The sequence below is a fragment of the Sorex araneus genome, chromosome 10, assembly GCF_027595985.1.
Source record: "Sorex araneus isolate mSorAra2 chromosome 10, mSorAra2.pri, whole genome shotgun sequence".
Lineage (NCBI taxonomy): Eukaryota > Metazoa > Chordata > Mammalia > Eulipotyphla > Soricidae > Sorex > Sorex araneus.
In genome coordinates, this window is record NC_073311.1 from 37,434,220 (window position 1) to 37,452,039 (window position 17,820).

General features: G+C 38.2%; 1 protein-coding gene across 3 annotated transcripts in view; it reads right to left on the reverse strand.

Annotated features, from left to right (window-relative positions):
* Nucleotides 1–3,072: 3,072 nt before the first annotated feature.
* Nucleotides 3,073–17,820, reverse strand: part of NTN4 (netrin 4) — a 130,383-nt gene continuing 115,635 nt past the window's right edge. For 2 of the 3 annotated variants that reach the window (XM_055118526.1, XM_004602752.2), the window contains exons 8-10: nucleotides 15,812–15,880; nucleotides 12,197–12,367; nucleotides 3,073–4,480 (exon numbers count right to left, since the gene is read on the reverse strand). In XM_055118526.1, the coding sequence (XP_054974501.1) occupies nucleotides 4,344–4,480; nucleotides 12,197–12,367; nucleotides 15,812–15,880 (377 nt within the window). In that variant the 3' untranslated portion in view covers nucleotides 3,073–4,343. The remainder of the gene's footprint in view (nucleotides 4,481–12,196; nucleotides 12,368–15,811; nucleotides 15,881–17,820) is intronic. The other variant, XM_055118525.1, reaches the window with a different exon arrangement.

The window sequence follows — 17,820 nt, forward strand, 5'->3', positions numbered from 1 at the left end:
ACAAATGAAGCTTTTAATGAAGAATAACAATTTTTAAAAATGATAGTAGCATGGGGCTGGAGCGATAGCACAGCGGATAGGGCATTTGCCTTGCACGTGATCGACCCAGGTTCAATCCCCTGAGTACCACCAGGAGTAATTCCTGAGTGCAGAGCCAGGAGTAACCCCTGTGCATCGCCAGGTGTGACCCAAAAAGCAAAATAAAACAAAAACAAAAACAAAAACAAAATAAAAAATGATAGTAGCAGGGACCTATTTTTTTTTTTTGACTGATGTCAGCAAAGGTCTTGAAAGGGCATGGAGGGAAGATGATCCCAATGAGATAGCGTAGGGCTGAGAGTTCACACAGGAGCCCCCGACTACCTGGTGAACTACTGGAAATGAGGTTTTTAAGAATAATTTTGCAGGGGCTGGAGAAATAGTACAGTGGGTAGGGTATTTATCTTGCACACGATCTCCAGCATCCCATATGGTCCCCGAAGCACTGCCAGAAGTAATTCCTGAGTGCAGAGTCAGGAGCAACCCCTGAGCATCGCTGGGTGTGACCCCAAAAGCAAAATAAATAGATAAATAAATAAATAAATAAATAAATAAGATGTTTGCTTGTAGGTGTCTTTAAAAAAAAAAAAAGGAATAATTTTGCTGGGCCCGAGCAATAGTACCAAGGATAGGGTGTTTGCCTTGCACACGGCGGACCGGAGTTCAATCTCTGGCATCCCATATGGTCCCCCAAGCACTGCCAGTAGTAATTTCTGACTGCAGAACCAGGAGTAACCCTTGAGCATCGCTGGGTGTAACCCAAAAGCCAAAGAAAAAAAAGAATAATTTTGCTTGGGCACATTTTGAAAACATGTGATAATAATATGATAGGACTATCAAGAGTGCAAGAGTGCAAGGCTCTCCCCTTGTGACAATACCCAGATTAACTTTTTTGTCTGCAGAGAAGTTTGAAAAGCCTCATGGAAGAAGCCTGTGTTTTCTGTCTCTGTCTGTCTCTCTCTCTCTCCTCACATCTCTCTAAATTTCTTTCAACAAAAATTATTTCGCTTCACTAAAAACTCTTGACTAACTGTTCATTGACATAAGAAATAAATTACAGGGCCAGAGCGTGAGCACAGTGGATGGTCCTTTGCCTTGCGTGCAGCTAACCAGGATTTGATCCCCGGCATCCCATATGAGATTTGAGCACTGCCAGGAGTAATTCCTGAATGCAGAGCCAGAAGTAACTCCTGAGCATCACCAAGTGCTACCCAAAAAGAAAAAAAAAGAAATAATTACAAACGTAGTATATGACCAATGAAATGAAGTCAAACAAAACAGATGCAAAATAAAAGGAGAAAAATCTCCCTCATTTCATTCACAGGGGCAAACTGGACTAGTTCTCAAACTTTATAAAATACTGTATGTACAATTTGTGCGATCTGAAGTGGGCCTATCACTATTTGTATCAGTGTGTACCTTTCTTACTTAATAGTAGACAATAGACATCTATTTTTTTTTTTAATAAACATTTGGGGAGGTGGGGAGATAGTATAGCATGTAGGGCACTTGTTTTGTACACGGAAGCTGGCATGGGTTTGATTCCCCAGCACCCCTTATGGTCCACTAAGCTCAACATAGAGTGATCCTTGAGCACAGAACCAGGAGTAGGCTCCGAGCACTGACGGTTGTAGCACCCAAACAAACATACAGACACAGACATTTTAATTGTTCTTTTTAATGGGTAATGGTCATTTTATTTAAGATGAAGAAATGAATTGTGAAACTTAAGAAATACTGTATCTGATATATTTTTTTAAAAATTGTTCTTGGCATGACATACTTGCCAATGTTTTTTCTCCTTATTAAAAAAATTAAAGTACTATGATTTACAAAGTTATTCATAGTTGAGTTTTAGACATACAATATTGTAGCACTGATCCCACCACTAGTCTCAATTTCCTCTCGCAGACATTCCCAGGTTCCCTCCCAAATCCTCTCCACCAGCCCCCAACCTCCAGCCTATCCTCTTCACAGGCACCTTTTTAAGTTTGGTTGTTAAAGTTTGGGTCTCTTGATTTCAGTTGTTGACTCTGCGGTTTGTATATTTGGCTCTATCATTCCTAGTTGCACCTTCATACCTCACTCCCCTGACCTGACCCCATTGTTTCTCATCTGTCTCTTCTCTCCTTCCCATCCACTGTTTTTTTTCCTTCTCCTCCCTAAAGTCTGGAGCAAAGGTTGATCAGGGCATTCCCCCCTTTAAGACCTTGTATTCTCTCATCTAGTTATTCTAAGTACCACATGTAATATCATCCTGTGGTTAACCACTATGTTGTCAAATTTTCTCATAAATGGCACTACCATAGACATAGAATAAAGCGGAAAAAGGTAAGAAGTTGAGAGATAAGATATAGGAGATAATGACAGATTTCATAAAAGTATGTCTAATTCAAATTCTATGGAAAAAATGATTATGTTCAGTAAATCATTCAAAATGCTTGACAATAAAATGTTAAGTATTAGCTGTTAGCAAAGGATAGTTGGAAGATAGTTGTCCTTTACATGCATCTGGCCTGCCTTCCCTTCCTTCCTTCCTTCCTTCCTTCCTTCCTTCCTTCCTTCCTTCCTTCCTTCCTTCCTTCCTTCCTTCCTTCCTTCCTTCCTTCCTTCCTTCCTTCCTTCCTTCCTTCCTTCCTTCCTTTTCCTTCCCTCTTTCTTTCCTTCTTTCTGTTTTTTTTTTGGTCACATCTGGCAATGCTCAGGGGTTACTCCTGGCACTGTACTCAGGAATCACCCCTGGAAATGCTTAGGAGACCATATAGGATGCTGGAAATCAAACCTGGGTTGGCCGTGTGCAAGGCAAACACCCTACTTACCGTCCTATCACTCCCACTCTGGAGGAGGAGGAGGAGGAGGGAGGGGGAAGAGGAGAAGGAGGAAGAGGAGGAGGAGGAAGAAGAAGAAGAAGAAGAAGAAGAAGAAGAAGAAGAAGAAGAAGAAGAAGAAGAAGAAGAAGAAGAAGAGGAAGAGGAAGCAGCAGCAGCAGCTCATTCTTAGCCTGTTGAAAGTTTGTCAGGAATGAGACAAGAATCAGGAGATCATATTCCTTTATTTCATATATGAAATATAAAAAATTAACAAAGATATATATACATATACATATATGTATATATATATTGCAAGTCCACAGGACCTCAGGAAAAATATGTTCTGTATGTGAAGTTAATCTATGGCACTGTAGTTCATGTGTTGTATATTCAAGTACAGAAGAAACTATGCACTATTTGTGCCTGGGTACAGAAGTTGAATAATGAAAACCTGAAATCTGGTGAGCCATCACATACACTGTGTCCAAACAAATGTGTCTAGGAAATACATTGTTAATAAAGACAAGGAAGTAATTGCTTCAAGATTCAGATTTAAATACTAAACAAAAATAAAACAAATTCTGTGTCTACAATCATTTTTGAAGTGTTTACAAGTGCATTGCAAATAAATGATTTTATTTTTTAATTTATAGTTACTCTCTTCTTTATCCAAGCATATTTCTACGCTTATGATTTCTTTCTCATATCTTAAAGTCTCTTCTCTCTTTTTTTTGAGTGTTTTAAGACATTTCATCACGGCTGCTATCTGTGGAGTTTAACTTCTTGCCTGAACGAAACTTCACACAAATGCATTCTCCTTTAAGGCTGTGTTCTTGGCACAGCTTTGCACGGTAAACAGCACACCTTCCTTTCGATGACCACGTCTGTCCACAGTGGCAGTGCCTCTGTTTCAGTAGGCTTTTCTTACCCACGATTTTCTCTCTGCAACTGCTGTCTCCAACCTTTTGCAACACAAGTGGCAGGTAGTAAAGTGCTTTATACAATGAAATACTATATACATGCGGACAGGTTCCACTGAGTACCCCCCCCCACACACAACAAAGTTTACACACCTCAAGCACAAAAAGAACTGCTTTTTTTCTGAGAATGGGATTAGGAAGTTCTCAAAAATCTCATCAGTTAGGAATACAGATGCAAGTAACATATCTGAGGATGGGTGGAGTGCCTGTTATTGCCCTTAACGCAGTACTGCTAAATATCACACTGCTATTAAAATACTTTTAACAGGTACAAATTTCAGAATCAGTTACATAGAAAGCAGGTATCAGTATAGGATTTTTCATTCTTCTTTATGTAACATGTTGATTTTAAACATGTGCCCTAAAGAAACAGGCTCATGCATAGGAATATCACTTCTATATATTTTGGCACTTAAACAATAATTATTCCAGTTTTGTTTTTGAGGTTTCCTTTCCATTAAATTTGTGTTTCACACACACAGAAGTGCCATTCTGTACTATATACCTTTTGTTGCTACTTGCACTCTCTTCTTAAAATATCCATGACTTTTCTTCCAAGAGATGGTTCCCAGTGATGAACAAAACTTTTCATATTTACAATCAGTCTGCCTCTTTTCACATCTTCGTGTCCTGCTACAAGGTACTCCATACCTAAAAGAGAGCAAGGTTAGATGCTATTTAATATCACAGCTATTTAGTAGAAAGAGAAGATGTGACTTTGGCAGTTTTATTGTAAATACCCAGGTCAGGATTTTAGACATTTATAGTAGAAATCAAGAGTCATTTAGGCAATAGCAGCTGCCATTTAAAATGTCTTATTATGGGTAAAATATTTCACATAGTCAATTCACCTAATAAAAAAAACACTATGATTCAGTATTATTTTTCTTCTTTTACAAATGAGAAATTGAGGTTCTACAAGATGAAGAAATTCATTCAAGGTCTCTCAGTATGTCACAACATTCTGATTTAATGTCAAATTTGTCTGATTGTAGAACTTTTACTCTACCATAAAATAGTAGTTTTTTCTACTACTTTTTTCTAGGAAAAAAGTGAGAAGTCTATGAACACTTAATAAACTCCCATAAGTCAGTATTTCTTAGAGACTCATTGTGATGTCTACTCACCAGGATTTTATAAAAGTGAAACATAAACAATGTGGGAATGCATTGGAAGAGGGTCATTATACAAAATATTTTCAAATATTTCTTATATAAAGTTGATGTGGTTTTAGAATATATGTTTGTCATACACAAAAAAAAAATGATGAGACTTGACCAGAGCTGGTGCAGGCTTTATAAATAAAAAGTATTTTCAGGGTGCGCGCTCTGCCGAGATGCGACCCAGGTGGCCACAAGTTTGTCTGTGCTGCCGCTCGGCTGCTGATGACCACGATCTGGAGGCCAGCTAGACTACGTTTGGTACCAGCAACTGCTTCCACCAATGTCTCTAGACTATGAACTAAGCCAGAGCCCCATGCCAGCCGAGGAGGAGAAAGATCTTTCTCGGTTTGCTTTCCCCTGCCGGGGGAAAGCAGCGTGGTGTCTGCCATATTATGAGGACTTTTAAGCAGGTATGAACTTGGTGGTGCAGGAATGAAAAAAAAAAAGTATTTTCAGACTTCAGTAAAAAAAATATTGCAGTAACAAATGCACTAAAAAGTGAGTTTCTTTTTACATATTTAAAATAATTATCTAAGCTATTTGAAATAATTAAAAAATAATTATAGGTTGGGGAATGGTTCAAAGTGCTAATGCCATGATCTGTGTGCAGGAGGCCTGGGTTTACCCTCCAGCACCACATGGCTCCCTGAGCACTGCTGGGAGAAACAGAATGGAGTCTTCCTTGAGCACAAACTGGGGTGACCCCAAATCAAAACCAAAACATCCACTTAAATTTACAGTTAAAAATAAAATTGGTGGAACTAGAGAAGATACTATAGCCAGCAGGACACTTCACTAACAAGCAGCCCACTGGGTTTGATCCCCAGCACTGCATATGGTCCCTGGAGTGATTCCTGAGCATAGAACCAGAAGTAAGCCCTGAACACAGCTGGATGTGCCCCTCGCCATTTATTTTTTAAATAGGACTGGGGAGATAGCACAAGGATGGGAAGCAGGATTCTCATTTGGCTCCCAGTACTACACAGTTGCAAGCACTGCTGAGTATAACCCTGGCGGCCCTGAGCAATGCTAGGGCCTTACTGTAGTCCCTGGTACCCCAGGGACCCAGCAGAATTGCATCCTAGCATGAACCCCTGCCGGATGGCTGAGCACCAGAGGGGATGGCCACACGGGATGGCCCAGGGCCCCATGTACACTGTTTGGAAGTTCCTCACTGCCCCCAACTTTATATATATTCTTGTTCATTCACTAAAAATGTTTCAGAAAAAATATGGCCTTCTGGTGAATGAAAACTTATAACTAACATGTGTTCTCCAGGGACAGGCTTCACTAAAATCACAGTGAAATCAAACAAATCTTCCAGAGAATGGCCTATGTCAAGTTTAGGACTTGAAGATGCAAATACAGGACATCTTGTGCTAAAATGCATGGAAACTTGTAAAAAATAATGGGAATTCAGGCCAGAGAGATAGTACAGCAGGTGAAATGCTTGCCTTGAACATGGTAGACCCAAGTTCGATCTCTGGAACCGCATATGGTCCCCAGCACCACCAGGAGTGATCCCTATGCACAGAGCCTGGAATAAGCCTTTAGTACCACCCAGTGTGGCCCCTGCAACCATCAAAATTTATGGTGAATTGTTTTCAAAGGACACAGGAGAGAGCAAGAAGGGGTTGTAACTTGCCAGAGTTGTGATAATTTGAGTGCCACAAAATGGTGTGTTTTGGAACATATCAAAAAAAATGTGTAATTCTGAAGTGATACTCAAAAACAAAGAAAGTCAGGGAAAAGTATGTCATCTTTTGATGCGGCTGGTAAAACAGCTTCTTAGACAATGGGAAATTAAGGGGAAAGAATTCAGTATTTATCCTGTCTTTACAATAGAAACTATATTTCGTGGTCATCAAATAGCTCAGCTTGGCAGGAAAGTTCCCTTAGAGAAGAATGTCAGCTAGTAAAGGAAGTGAATCAGATTAAATTAGAAAAATATCATTTCTCAAACTTTAATGAAATTACTAATTCAGGAAGGGATTATCAATTGTGATAAAATCATTAAATGGATGGATAATGAGAAACTGGGTTGGAGTATAGAGACTAAGGAATCCCGCATTCCTTATTTTCCACACTCAAAAAAAGAAAGCAAAGCTGCCTGATTGAGATGTCAAACTCATGCATTTAACACATGTGTCAAGTTCATCAGCATTGGAGGTGTCTTCTGCTGTGATTCAACATGAAGTACTCAGTTAATATGTCAGGATTTCTAGCCAAAATATTTGTTATCACAGTGTGTCTTTAAACTGTGTCTTTGGCAATTACAGGAAATACAGGAGGTAGAGGGACAAGCTAATGATACCACGAAGAACCAGCTAGACAAGCATCAAAGCAGAATATAGTACCTCTACATAGGATACCTAACTGGGTTTCTTCATCAGTAATAATTTCTTCAACAACAATAAAACTATAATCAAAATAAAATTAGAACAATAAACTAGAACTAAAACTTGAGGGACTTAAAAATCAAAGTATAGGGCCCGGAGAGATAATACAGTGGGTAGGTAATTGCCTTGACAAGACGACCTTGGTTTGATCTTTGGCATCCCATGTGTTCCCTTGAGCATGCCAGAAGTGATTCCTGAGTGCAGAGCCAGCAGGAAGCCCTGAGCATTGTTGGGTGTGGCACAATATTTGGCTCTTGCGTGAAAACTGGCCAGGAGAGACCAGATCTAAAGGACATTTGGATTAGTTGGGAAATTGAAATAGGATCAGTATATCAGATTACAAGAAAACAAATTACTTTCTCTCTTTCTCTTTTTTCTCTTTGAGTCACACCTGGATATGCACAGGGGTTACTCCTAGCTCTGCACTAAGGAATTACTCCTGGTGGTGCTTGGGGACCATATAGGATGCTGCGAATAGAACCCATGTCAGCCGTGTGCAAGGCAAACTCCCCCCTGTGCTATTGCTCCAGCCCAACAAATTACTTTCTCAAAGAAGAAATAAAACTGGCCAAAAGACATAAGAAAAATTGCTTTACATTGCTAATCATCAGAGAGATGCAAGTCAAAACAACAATGAGATATCATCTCACACCACAGAGACTGACACACACCGAAAAGAACAAAACCAACCAATGCTGGTATAGATGCGAGGAGAAAGAGATGAGAGAGAGAGAGTGAGAGAGAGAGAGAGAGAGAGAGAGAGAAAGAGAGGGTGCCTGGCTTAGAGACAGACACTAAAGGAGGTTGGCAGGAGAGGAGGGAAACTGGGGACATTGGTGGTAGGAAATGTACTGGTGAGGGATGGGCTGGAACACTCTATGATGGAAACCAACCATGATAAACTTCGTAACTCTGTATCTCATGGTGATTCAAAAAAAAAAAGAAAAGAAAACCAAATTAGACAGAAGATCATTAACTAAATATGTTGCAAAATAGAGCATATACAATTGTTGTGGAACAGAGCATGACTTTAAAAAAATGTAGTATGCACATCCACAGAGAAAGATCTAGAAGGATTGCTACCAAGATGCTAACAAAGATGACTGTGGGTGAGGGTATTAGGGGAGAAGTAATATGAAAATAAAACATACTACCGTCAATTTCCATAACATACATATAATATATCTATTCTACTAAAATCTTTTAAAATTGTTTCTATAACATCTATGACATTATATCTATAAAAACAAAAATGTATTTTTGGGGATGGGGATCTCAAGCAGTGCTTAGGAGCTGATAAGTGCTTAGGAGGCTGTTGTCGGTCACCCAGACCTGGGACTCAATGAGAGGGCCAGAGGCTGCTATGCTGCTCAGGCCCTGTGATGCTGGGTATTACCCAGGTCACTACAGGAACTGAACCAGGGTCAGCCACATGCAAAGTTGTGGCTTTAAGCCTTTTACTATACTTCTAGTCCCAAAAAGTATTGTCAATGTTAATAGTATTATTGACGAGACAATCCTAGGGCCAGAGAGATAGCTGTGCACATGCTTTGAATGCAAGAGGTCAGGGTTCAATCTGGTATAGCAGGGTCTTTGCGAGGAATACCCTTTGAGGTATTCTCAAGGCACTGCCACATGTCACCCAGAAAACAAAAACAAAACAATAAAATCAAACTAAAACTTAAAGATAGCAATGATAGTATTTTTCTAAAAAAGAATAAAAAATAAGTATAAGTAATGTCAGTGCATAAAGAGGATCTAAACTCTGAAAGGCACAAGGGTAAGGTGGATTAGGTCATACACATTCTTTAAAAGGTAAACTTAGCTTTTGTACAAAAAAGACAAAACAAACCAGAACTTAATTAGCGAACAAGTTAAAATATAATGGTTTTGGTATTATTTGATTCATTTAAAAAGTGAAAAAGTCCTCATTAAAAAATAATTTTTAGGAACTATTAGTATTATATTTAGTTTTTTAAATGAATTTACTAAAATGACAAATAGGATAAATATTATAGGACTTTGTAATTTTTTTGTTTTTGTTTTGGGGCCACACCCAGCAATTCTCAGGGCTTGTTTCTGGTTTTGTGTTCAGGGATCGCTCCTGGTAGAGTTCAGGGAACTGTATTAAGTGCTGGTTTCAAACTCAGGATGGCCATGTGCAAGGTAAGTGCCTAACCTACTCTCTGGCCATGGTAATTTAAAGTATAAGTATGAATTAAATAAACAAAAATAATGCTGCATAAACAAACCCATAATGTTTGGAGGAACACCTTGCCAAAACTTCATTTGGAAAACAATGTCATGTGGTGCATCACAGTCGCTTTCTTGCTTTTACACTTTATTTCCCTATCTCTATGCTTGTGACCATGACTTTGTGACACTTTTCGAGGCACCAAATTACTGTGTCCATAGAAAAATCAAATATCAAACTTTCACATTAGATCTCCTATTTTAAATATATCATTGATGAAAGAGCATGCCTGAAGTAAAGAGGAATGAATTTTCAGAGATGCTGATTAAACTGCATCTTTTGAAAAGTCGCAAAGGAAGCAAATTGCCGTGCAAGGTTTCAGGATTTTCTTATCAGCTCACTTTGGTCTTAGCTATTGAACTTGTAAAATGGAATAGCAAAGTGAAATAAAAGAGTGTCTGGTTTTGCTTTGGCAGGTTCCAGTCTTTTCTTCAAAGAGAGTAAACATGTTTTCAAGAATTCTTTGAATAATTGCGCTTATGTTTTCAATTGTGATGAACTCAGTTGATTCTCTGACTCTGGCAGAGGCCTGATTAGGAAGTATAGTTCACTTCCTGGAGGGTGGCTCAGACCGTCAAAGTTTTTGTTTCTAATGTCTTACTGAAAAATTGGGCGGATTTCTGGTTTATTCTTTTTTTTTTTTTTTTGCAAAGACAGTAGCGTGCCTTTCCTATAGGAAAAGTCACAATGCACAGATCACTGGGAAATAAAATTTAAATCAATAACTCTTTGTTTTCTGTATTCATAATCCAAAATTCTGATTATTTCCTTAGAAATATGTCTATTATGTAAAATGTATTTTCCCTTATGATGTATTAAGTCAATTAATTTAGTTTAGTAAATTTTTTGTTTGTTGTTTTGGAAGGGGAGAGACTTTGGGTCACATTAGGCAGTGCTTGGGCTCAGCTGTACACAAGACAAGCACTTTAATACCTGCAGTATTTCTCAAGCTCTTGAGACAGATTAATTTAAAGAAAACATTGAAGCAATATATTAAAAAAGTTTGAGAAATTAGCAATAAAAAAGTCAAAAATTTTAGGTCACTATTTAGATTTTTTTTTTTTGCTTTTTTTTGGGTCACACCTGGTAATGCACAGGGGCCACTGCTGGTTCTGCACTCAGGAATTACCCCTGGCAGTGCTCAGCGGACCATATGGGATGCTGGGAATTGAACCTGGGTTGGCTGTGTGCAAGGCAAATGCCCCACCCGCTGTGCTATCTCTCCAGCCCCCTCACTATTTAAATTTTTTTTAGGTTGGGGAGGTGGTTTATTGATAGCTTCAATCACTGATATGTTTATGTTTTTCATATTAACTTCTTTTTTCATTTTTTGGATCTACCAGAAGGTGCTCAGGGCTTATGATCACTCTGGAACCATATGAGGTGACAGGGATTGAACCTGGGAAAGCATTGTGCTATCTCTTAGTTCTACGTTTCCCTAAATTATCAATTAAAGACCACAAATGACTTCCTGGGGGCTAGAGTGATAGCACAGAGGGTAGGGTGTTTGCCTTGCACTCGGCCGACCCGGGTTCAATTCCCAGCATCCCATGTGGTCCCCCAGCAATGCTAGGAGTAATTCCTGAGTGTAGAGCCAGGAGTAACCCCTGTGCATCACTGGGTGTGACCCGAAAAGCAAAAACAACAACAACAACAACAACAAAAAGAGTTCTTAACAACATAACTGTGGTTTCCTGGACTTTGAGTCATAAGGAACTAAAGCAGAATAGGAATTATGTACCCAATTCTGCACTGTTGTAAAGGCACAGAAATAGGGCTGGATGAAAGGGTTTTAAACATTATTTTTTGACTAGGACGTGCTCTTTTACTAGGATGTTACTATGGTTTGGGAACTCATGGCAGGTACTGGAGACACCATGGAATGAAGAATGTAAAGTGGGCAGGTTAGAATCCCTTAATCTCCTTGCTTCTCTCTACCTCTGCAAGGACATCTTAAGGTGAACATTTTCCTCCATTCCAAGTTTCTCTAAATTTCTATGCTTTTTTTTTTGTTTATTTCTGCTGTTTCTAATTTGAAACCCAAATGACAATTTAATGAAAAACAAGATGATGAGAACTTGAGAATTGTTTTTTATCCAGGAGAAACAGATGCGTCTCATACAATAGTAAAAATGAATTTAATATTATTTGCACAGATGGACTTTTGCATTTGAACTTCCTCTGGGAACAAGTTCTACCCAGGCCACTGTAATAGAAACCTAGCTTTTAGATAAAGTGCGCATGGCAGATAAATTCATGAAAGTGCTTTCCAGTCTACTGGCACCTGAGCTGTGGGAGATTTCTCTTTTAGGACAGAGAATATGATATTGCTGGATTACAAATATATTACTTTTAGAGAGCATGTGGAAGAGAAATAATTTTTTGATGTTAGTTCAAAGAATTCCATTTGGATTCCCCCGCCAAAAGTCAAATGGTCAAAAGGAGAGATACTGAATTGATTTTAGGTTGTGGTTCAGGCCACCAGCAATACAACAAGCAGCAAATCAGTAGAGACAAGGTAGTAACCAAGTCAGGCAAGTCTGATACTCACCAGGGTTGAGGACTGGGCAAGTGCAGCCTCTGGTCGTCCAGGATTCTGGATACAATGTTCGCTTTCCTCGTAAAATTTTCAGCTTGGTAGATTTTAAAACTTTTTTAATATTTACATTTACCTCAGCATGTGATCCTTTGTCATGAGCCGTTAAAATCTTTGCTTTCAGCACTGCAGCAATACAATTGTAAAAGTCAAAATGCATAGGATTTCATAGGATTTTTTTTTTTTTTGCTTTTTGGGTCACACCCGAATGCACAGGGGTTACTCCTGGCTTTGCACTCAGGAATTACTCCTGGCGGTGCTCAGGAGACCATATGGGATGCTGGGAATAGAACCCGGGTCGCTGCATGCAAGGCAAATGCCCTACCCGCTGTACTACCGCTCCAGCCCCTCATAGGATTTTTGGATGCTTAGAAAACTTAAATAAATATGCATCTGAGATTATAATGGAAAAATGAATTGATGATAATGGGGATGTGCCAACCTGCTTTGAAATTATCTTATATTAATTGTAACTTTCCCTTTTAGACATTTTCAACAGTTACTCCTTCCCATATCTCTATATTAAGGGAATATTAGTCATTTGTGTAATGTAAAGAAACCTTCAATACATTTAGTTATCAAATCTAAATAGAATAGAGATGCACAGATAGGGCCACACCTGGAGGTGCTCAGGTGTTATTGCTGGTTCTGTGCTCAGGGATCACTCCTGGCTATGTTTGCAAAACGTATGTAATGCCAGGGATTGAACCAGGGTCAGTCATGTGCAAGACAAGCACTCTAGCCCCTGAACTATATCTCTGGCCCCAAACAATTATACATAATATGTAGAATTTCTAGCTTTTAAAATAATTATATCAGTAATGTAATTTATACTTAGAATTTCTACTATACTCTTACATCATATAACTATTACAAAACAATATATTTTTGCAAGAATATATTTTGCATATCCCAAAGAGATTAAATAACATGATTTTTTTAAATGATTTTTACCTTAATATGAACCGAAAGCTGACTATTCTCTATTGCTCATGGTTCTGTCATGTTATTTACTCTATAGAATGCTTGGGACTAAGAATTGAATAACCTGAATTGAGGAAGAAAGTTAATTTAAGGAATATCAGATGAAATGCCCTATATTATTAGGAATGTTTTTTACTGGCTCATTGTGTCTTGATGGAAGATTCTAAGTAAGGAGAGACCCCCACACTGGCTTGGGGTTCCCAAGGAGCTATTAGGCAGCCATCTTTATAGTATCATAAAATCTGAGACTTCTAAGTGTTCTTAAGAGCTCTTTTAGTCTTATGCATGAAGAGGCAAGTTTTAGGAAAGTTAAAATAGCAACTCAAATTTGTATCACAGGGTGTTTAAATGTCCAGTTTGGACAAAAACTTGGAGAAGATGAATGCCTGAAGTGTACATAGCATAGCACTTTGCTCAAGGCTAATGCTCAATAAACATTTGCTAATATTTTTCTATTAGACTATGTGTAAAATTAAAGAGTAGGGACCTTGTCTATTCACTACTATAGATCAATAAATATTTACCAAAGGAATAAGCAAATGAATCTATATTTTTCTCCATAAATACATAGAATGAGGAGGTGAAAATAATTTTTTTCCATGCTTGTAAAAATACTGCACTTAATAAGACCAAAGTAGGGGCTGGAGTGATAGCACAGCAGGTAGGGCATTTGCCTTGCACACGGCCAACCTGGGTTTGATTTCCAGCATCCCATATGGTCACCCGAGCACCGCCAGGAGTAATTCCTGAGTGCAGAGCCAGGTGTAACCCCTGTGCATCGATGGGTGTGACCCAAAAAGAAAAAAAAAACAAAAAAAACCCACAACCAACCAACCAAATAAACAAACAAGCCAAAAATAAGACCAAAGTATATGGTTACAGTGTTATGAGCATCCCAAGTTCTCTTTAGTAGCAAATATAAAAGATGCGTGCATGAGGACCATAAATGTGGTTCAATGGCCAAGCACGTGCTTTGCACTCATGAGATCTGAGTTCACTTCCTGGTACCACAAAACCAGAAAAAAAAGTCAATGTGTCCATAAACTCAGTCAAAGAGCCCCATATCTGATCATAAAGAAACAGTTTGATATTTCCACGTAGCTGATTAATTTTGAACTAAACAGTCCTGTCTTTTGTTTTTGATAGTAAACACCATTCCCTATAAATATTTTTTTTTCAAATTGGGCACATTTTTCAAAAACTTTTTTCCACCTAGCTGAATTGGTAGATGAAAGGATGAGAATATACATGTAATTTTAGATAAGATATATGAGACATTTATGTTGACTTTTTAATCTTTTATGAGATTAAATACAATGTTATCAACACAGTTTCAGAAACAGTGACAAAATCTTCTCTTAATTTTAACGTGTATTTGACTGTGTGAATTATGAAACAATAAAAGACTCAGATGAAAGCCAAACTATGTTGGGTGGGAGACAGCTCAAAGGGCTCAAAGGGCGGGAGCACATACCTGACACGCACAGGACCCAGGGCCCAAACCCAGCACTGCACAGTATCCTGAGCACCGCCAGTATAGCTTTGGTGCCCGAGCACTACTAGAGAGCCCCTCCACCCAAAGAACATGTTGGCAAGAGTAGGTGTCCAGCACGCTTAACAGGAAACATAAAACCACTTAGAATTTAATTACAGGAACTGTCTTTATTTAAGGCAGTGACATTTTCCTTTGTAATATATTTTCCTGGTATCTGAATGGTAGAAACATCTAGATTATACAGAGAACAAAGGGAAGAGACTCAGGTGGACATCTGGTCTCACTGCCTCTCAATACATAACCTCTCCCCCTCCCTGCCATTTTCTTACCACCTACCACTTACCTCACCTCCACCAATCTAGTATGTACAAGCCAATGTGTGATGTGTTTTTCAAAAATCCGTGTATATATATATATATCTATATATCTTGCTTTTTGGGTCACACCTGGCAATAGGACAGGGATTACTCCTGGCTGTGAACTCAGGAATCACCCCTGGCGGTGCTCAGGGGACCATATGGGATGCTGGGATTCGAACCCAGGTTGGCTGCGTACAAGGCAAACACCCTACCCACTGTGCTATCACTCCAGCTCCAATAATCCGTATTTTTTAAGGTGAGTAGATCTATAGATATTAGGTCACCCACCAGTAAACCAGAAATCAAGTCTATGTGGATCTGAGACCAAGCCCAAACTCTTCATTCCTGTGAAATGATGCTTTAAACAGATTTCTCTATAGTATTATTACATAATAAATAGGAACAGAAATTATTTAGATGTCTAGAAACTTTCACTTTAACTTATCAAGATAATAAGTATCCATAAAAAGAGAGTGTATGCCATTCCCTCACTCCCCTTGTTTACTGTCTGCCTCTTCTCCTTACAGTGGGAGGGTCTAACCTTTGCTCATTCTTCCCTCATCAGGATGTTCAACACTGTCTTTATTAAGAAAGTCTAAGGCCAGAACATTCACTGTGTTTAGTATTATTCTATAAGACACAGGATTTGATTTATTGACTTATTTCCTAAAAAACTCTTTGTACTTAGTTTTTGAATAGATTCTCAGAAGTATTCAAGGATTTGAAACTCACCATATGAGTATTTCATTCCACAGAATGCTTTCGAGTTTCCTAACACCTGTTCTTTACAGTCACATTTACCTATAGAAAAACAAATGAAAGTGGTTTTAGATTTTCAGAATTGAAGCAGGGGTGGGGGAGAGGGGAATCAGGAAATAATAATAATATAGCACCTTAAGACTTGAGTGAGTCACATAGCATAATACATAAATACCAAGGAGCCATGAAAAGTCATTCAAAAGAAGTAGTTATTTTTAGATTGAATTACTGTTCACTAAAGCACTGACTTTAGTGAAACACAGAAAGATAGAAACAATGTTGTGTTAATGCTCTAAGTGACTATTATGACAAATATTATTACAATATTGTAATATTATATTAGGTGGTCCTTTGAAAGTAATGCTGTACCATTTAAAATAATATATATATATAATGCATAGGTCATGGTGTATAAAGAATGCAAAAAGTACCATTTTGTCTTCTTAGACTACAATCCAGTAAGATGAATAGAGCAAGCATATAAACAGTGACAAATGTTAAGACAGGTATAATATACTTGGGAGGGTTACATGTTTGAGATTATAGAAAAAGAGTGAATGAAGAAGATTTTGAAATGGGCTTTGAAGAAAAGGTGGAACATAGTCTCCGAACAGTTAAGTTATGTGTTACAATGATTAGGTATGAGATATTTGCCAGGCTCTGAGGAAGAGTTTCAAAATGCTTTTGCACATTGTCTTTATGTAGCATTTTCATATTCTATTTCCTTAGACGGTAATCCTTGAGGATGATGTTTATTCACCTTTATATTCCTAGAGCCCAAATGGATAGAATTGTTATCACTTAATTCATCATTAAATATCATTTTATTTCTTTTCTCTTTTTCCATTCTGCCCACAAATATTGCATTTCATAGGCACTGAGGGGCAGTAACAGACATTAACATGTACTGAAGAACACTCTACAACAGAGACTATTTTAAGCGTTTCATGTTTGTTCACCCATTTAATACTCTAACAAGCAGAAATATGATAGAAACATAGTGAAAAATAAAAAAGATACCGAGAGTATCCTGCCTGCACTGCAGAGCCTGGCAAGCTACCCATGGCGTATTCTATATGCCCAAAACAGTAACAAGTCTCACAATGGAGATGTTACTGGAGCCTGTTCGAGCAAGTTGACGAACAATGGGATGACAGTGCTACAGTGCTACTGGAGGGTATCAAGAAAGACCTTGACTGGTAGTCATTTAGAGCCTGAAATGGATTTGCTGATGGGGAACTTTCAGGCTGCCAACTTAAACAAGGTACATGAATTTTTAAAAAATATGTGGAAATGATGATGCTGAAGAGCTAGTACAGTGAACAGGTGCTTGCCTTGCATAAGCTGACTGGAGTTCAGTTGCAAGCACTACAGATGGTCCCCTGAGCCCCCCAGGAGTGATCTCTGAGTGAGAGACTAGATGTAAATCTTATGTATGGCCAGATGTGGCACCTCCAAAAGTAGAAATTAATCTGCATTTACTAGACAGAAAAGATTGGAGTGGAAAGAAAATGGCAGCAGGGATTTGAATTAGAAGTCAGTGAAATTGGTAACAAGAGCAATTAATTTGAGAGCCAAATATAAGTCACAAACTATATTAGGAATTTTATCCTTATGATCTTATTTAATACATCCAGTACCCTGATGAGATAGGCATTATTAGCAAATAAAAAAGTGGAGGCACAGAGAAGCTATTTGGCTTGTCCAAGGCAACACAGCTAACATGCAGAGAAGCCTGGATTTGAGAGAATTTGATACCCAGGACCTTTCAATTCTATTGTCTTTATCAGATAGAATGTGGGTCTGATAAAGCAGCTGTAGGCCTAGAATGGAATAAATACAATAAAATACGTTAGTGTTAGGGTCTACAAATCTTGTCAATGGATATGACTGGAAGAAGAAGCATAAAAATGAACTTGATATTTTTATTTAATTAAAAAATTTTTTTTTGAATTTTAAATTTTTATCCAAGTGTTGCTTAT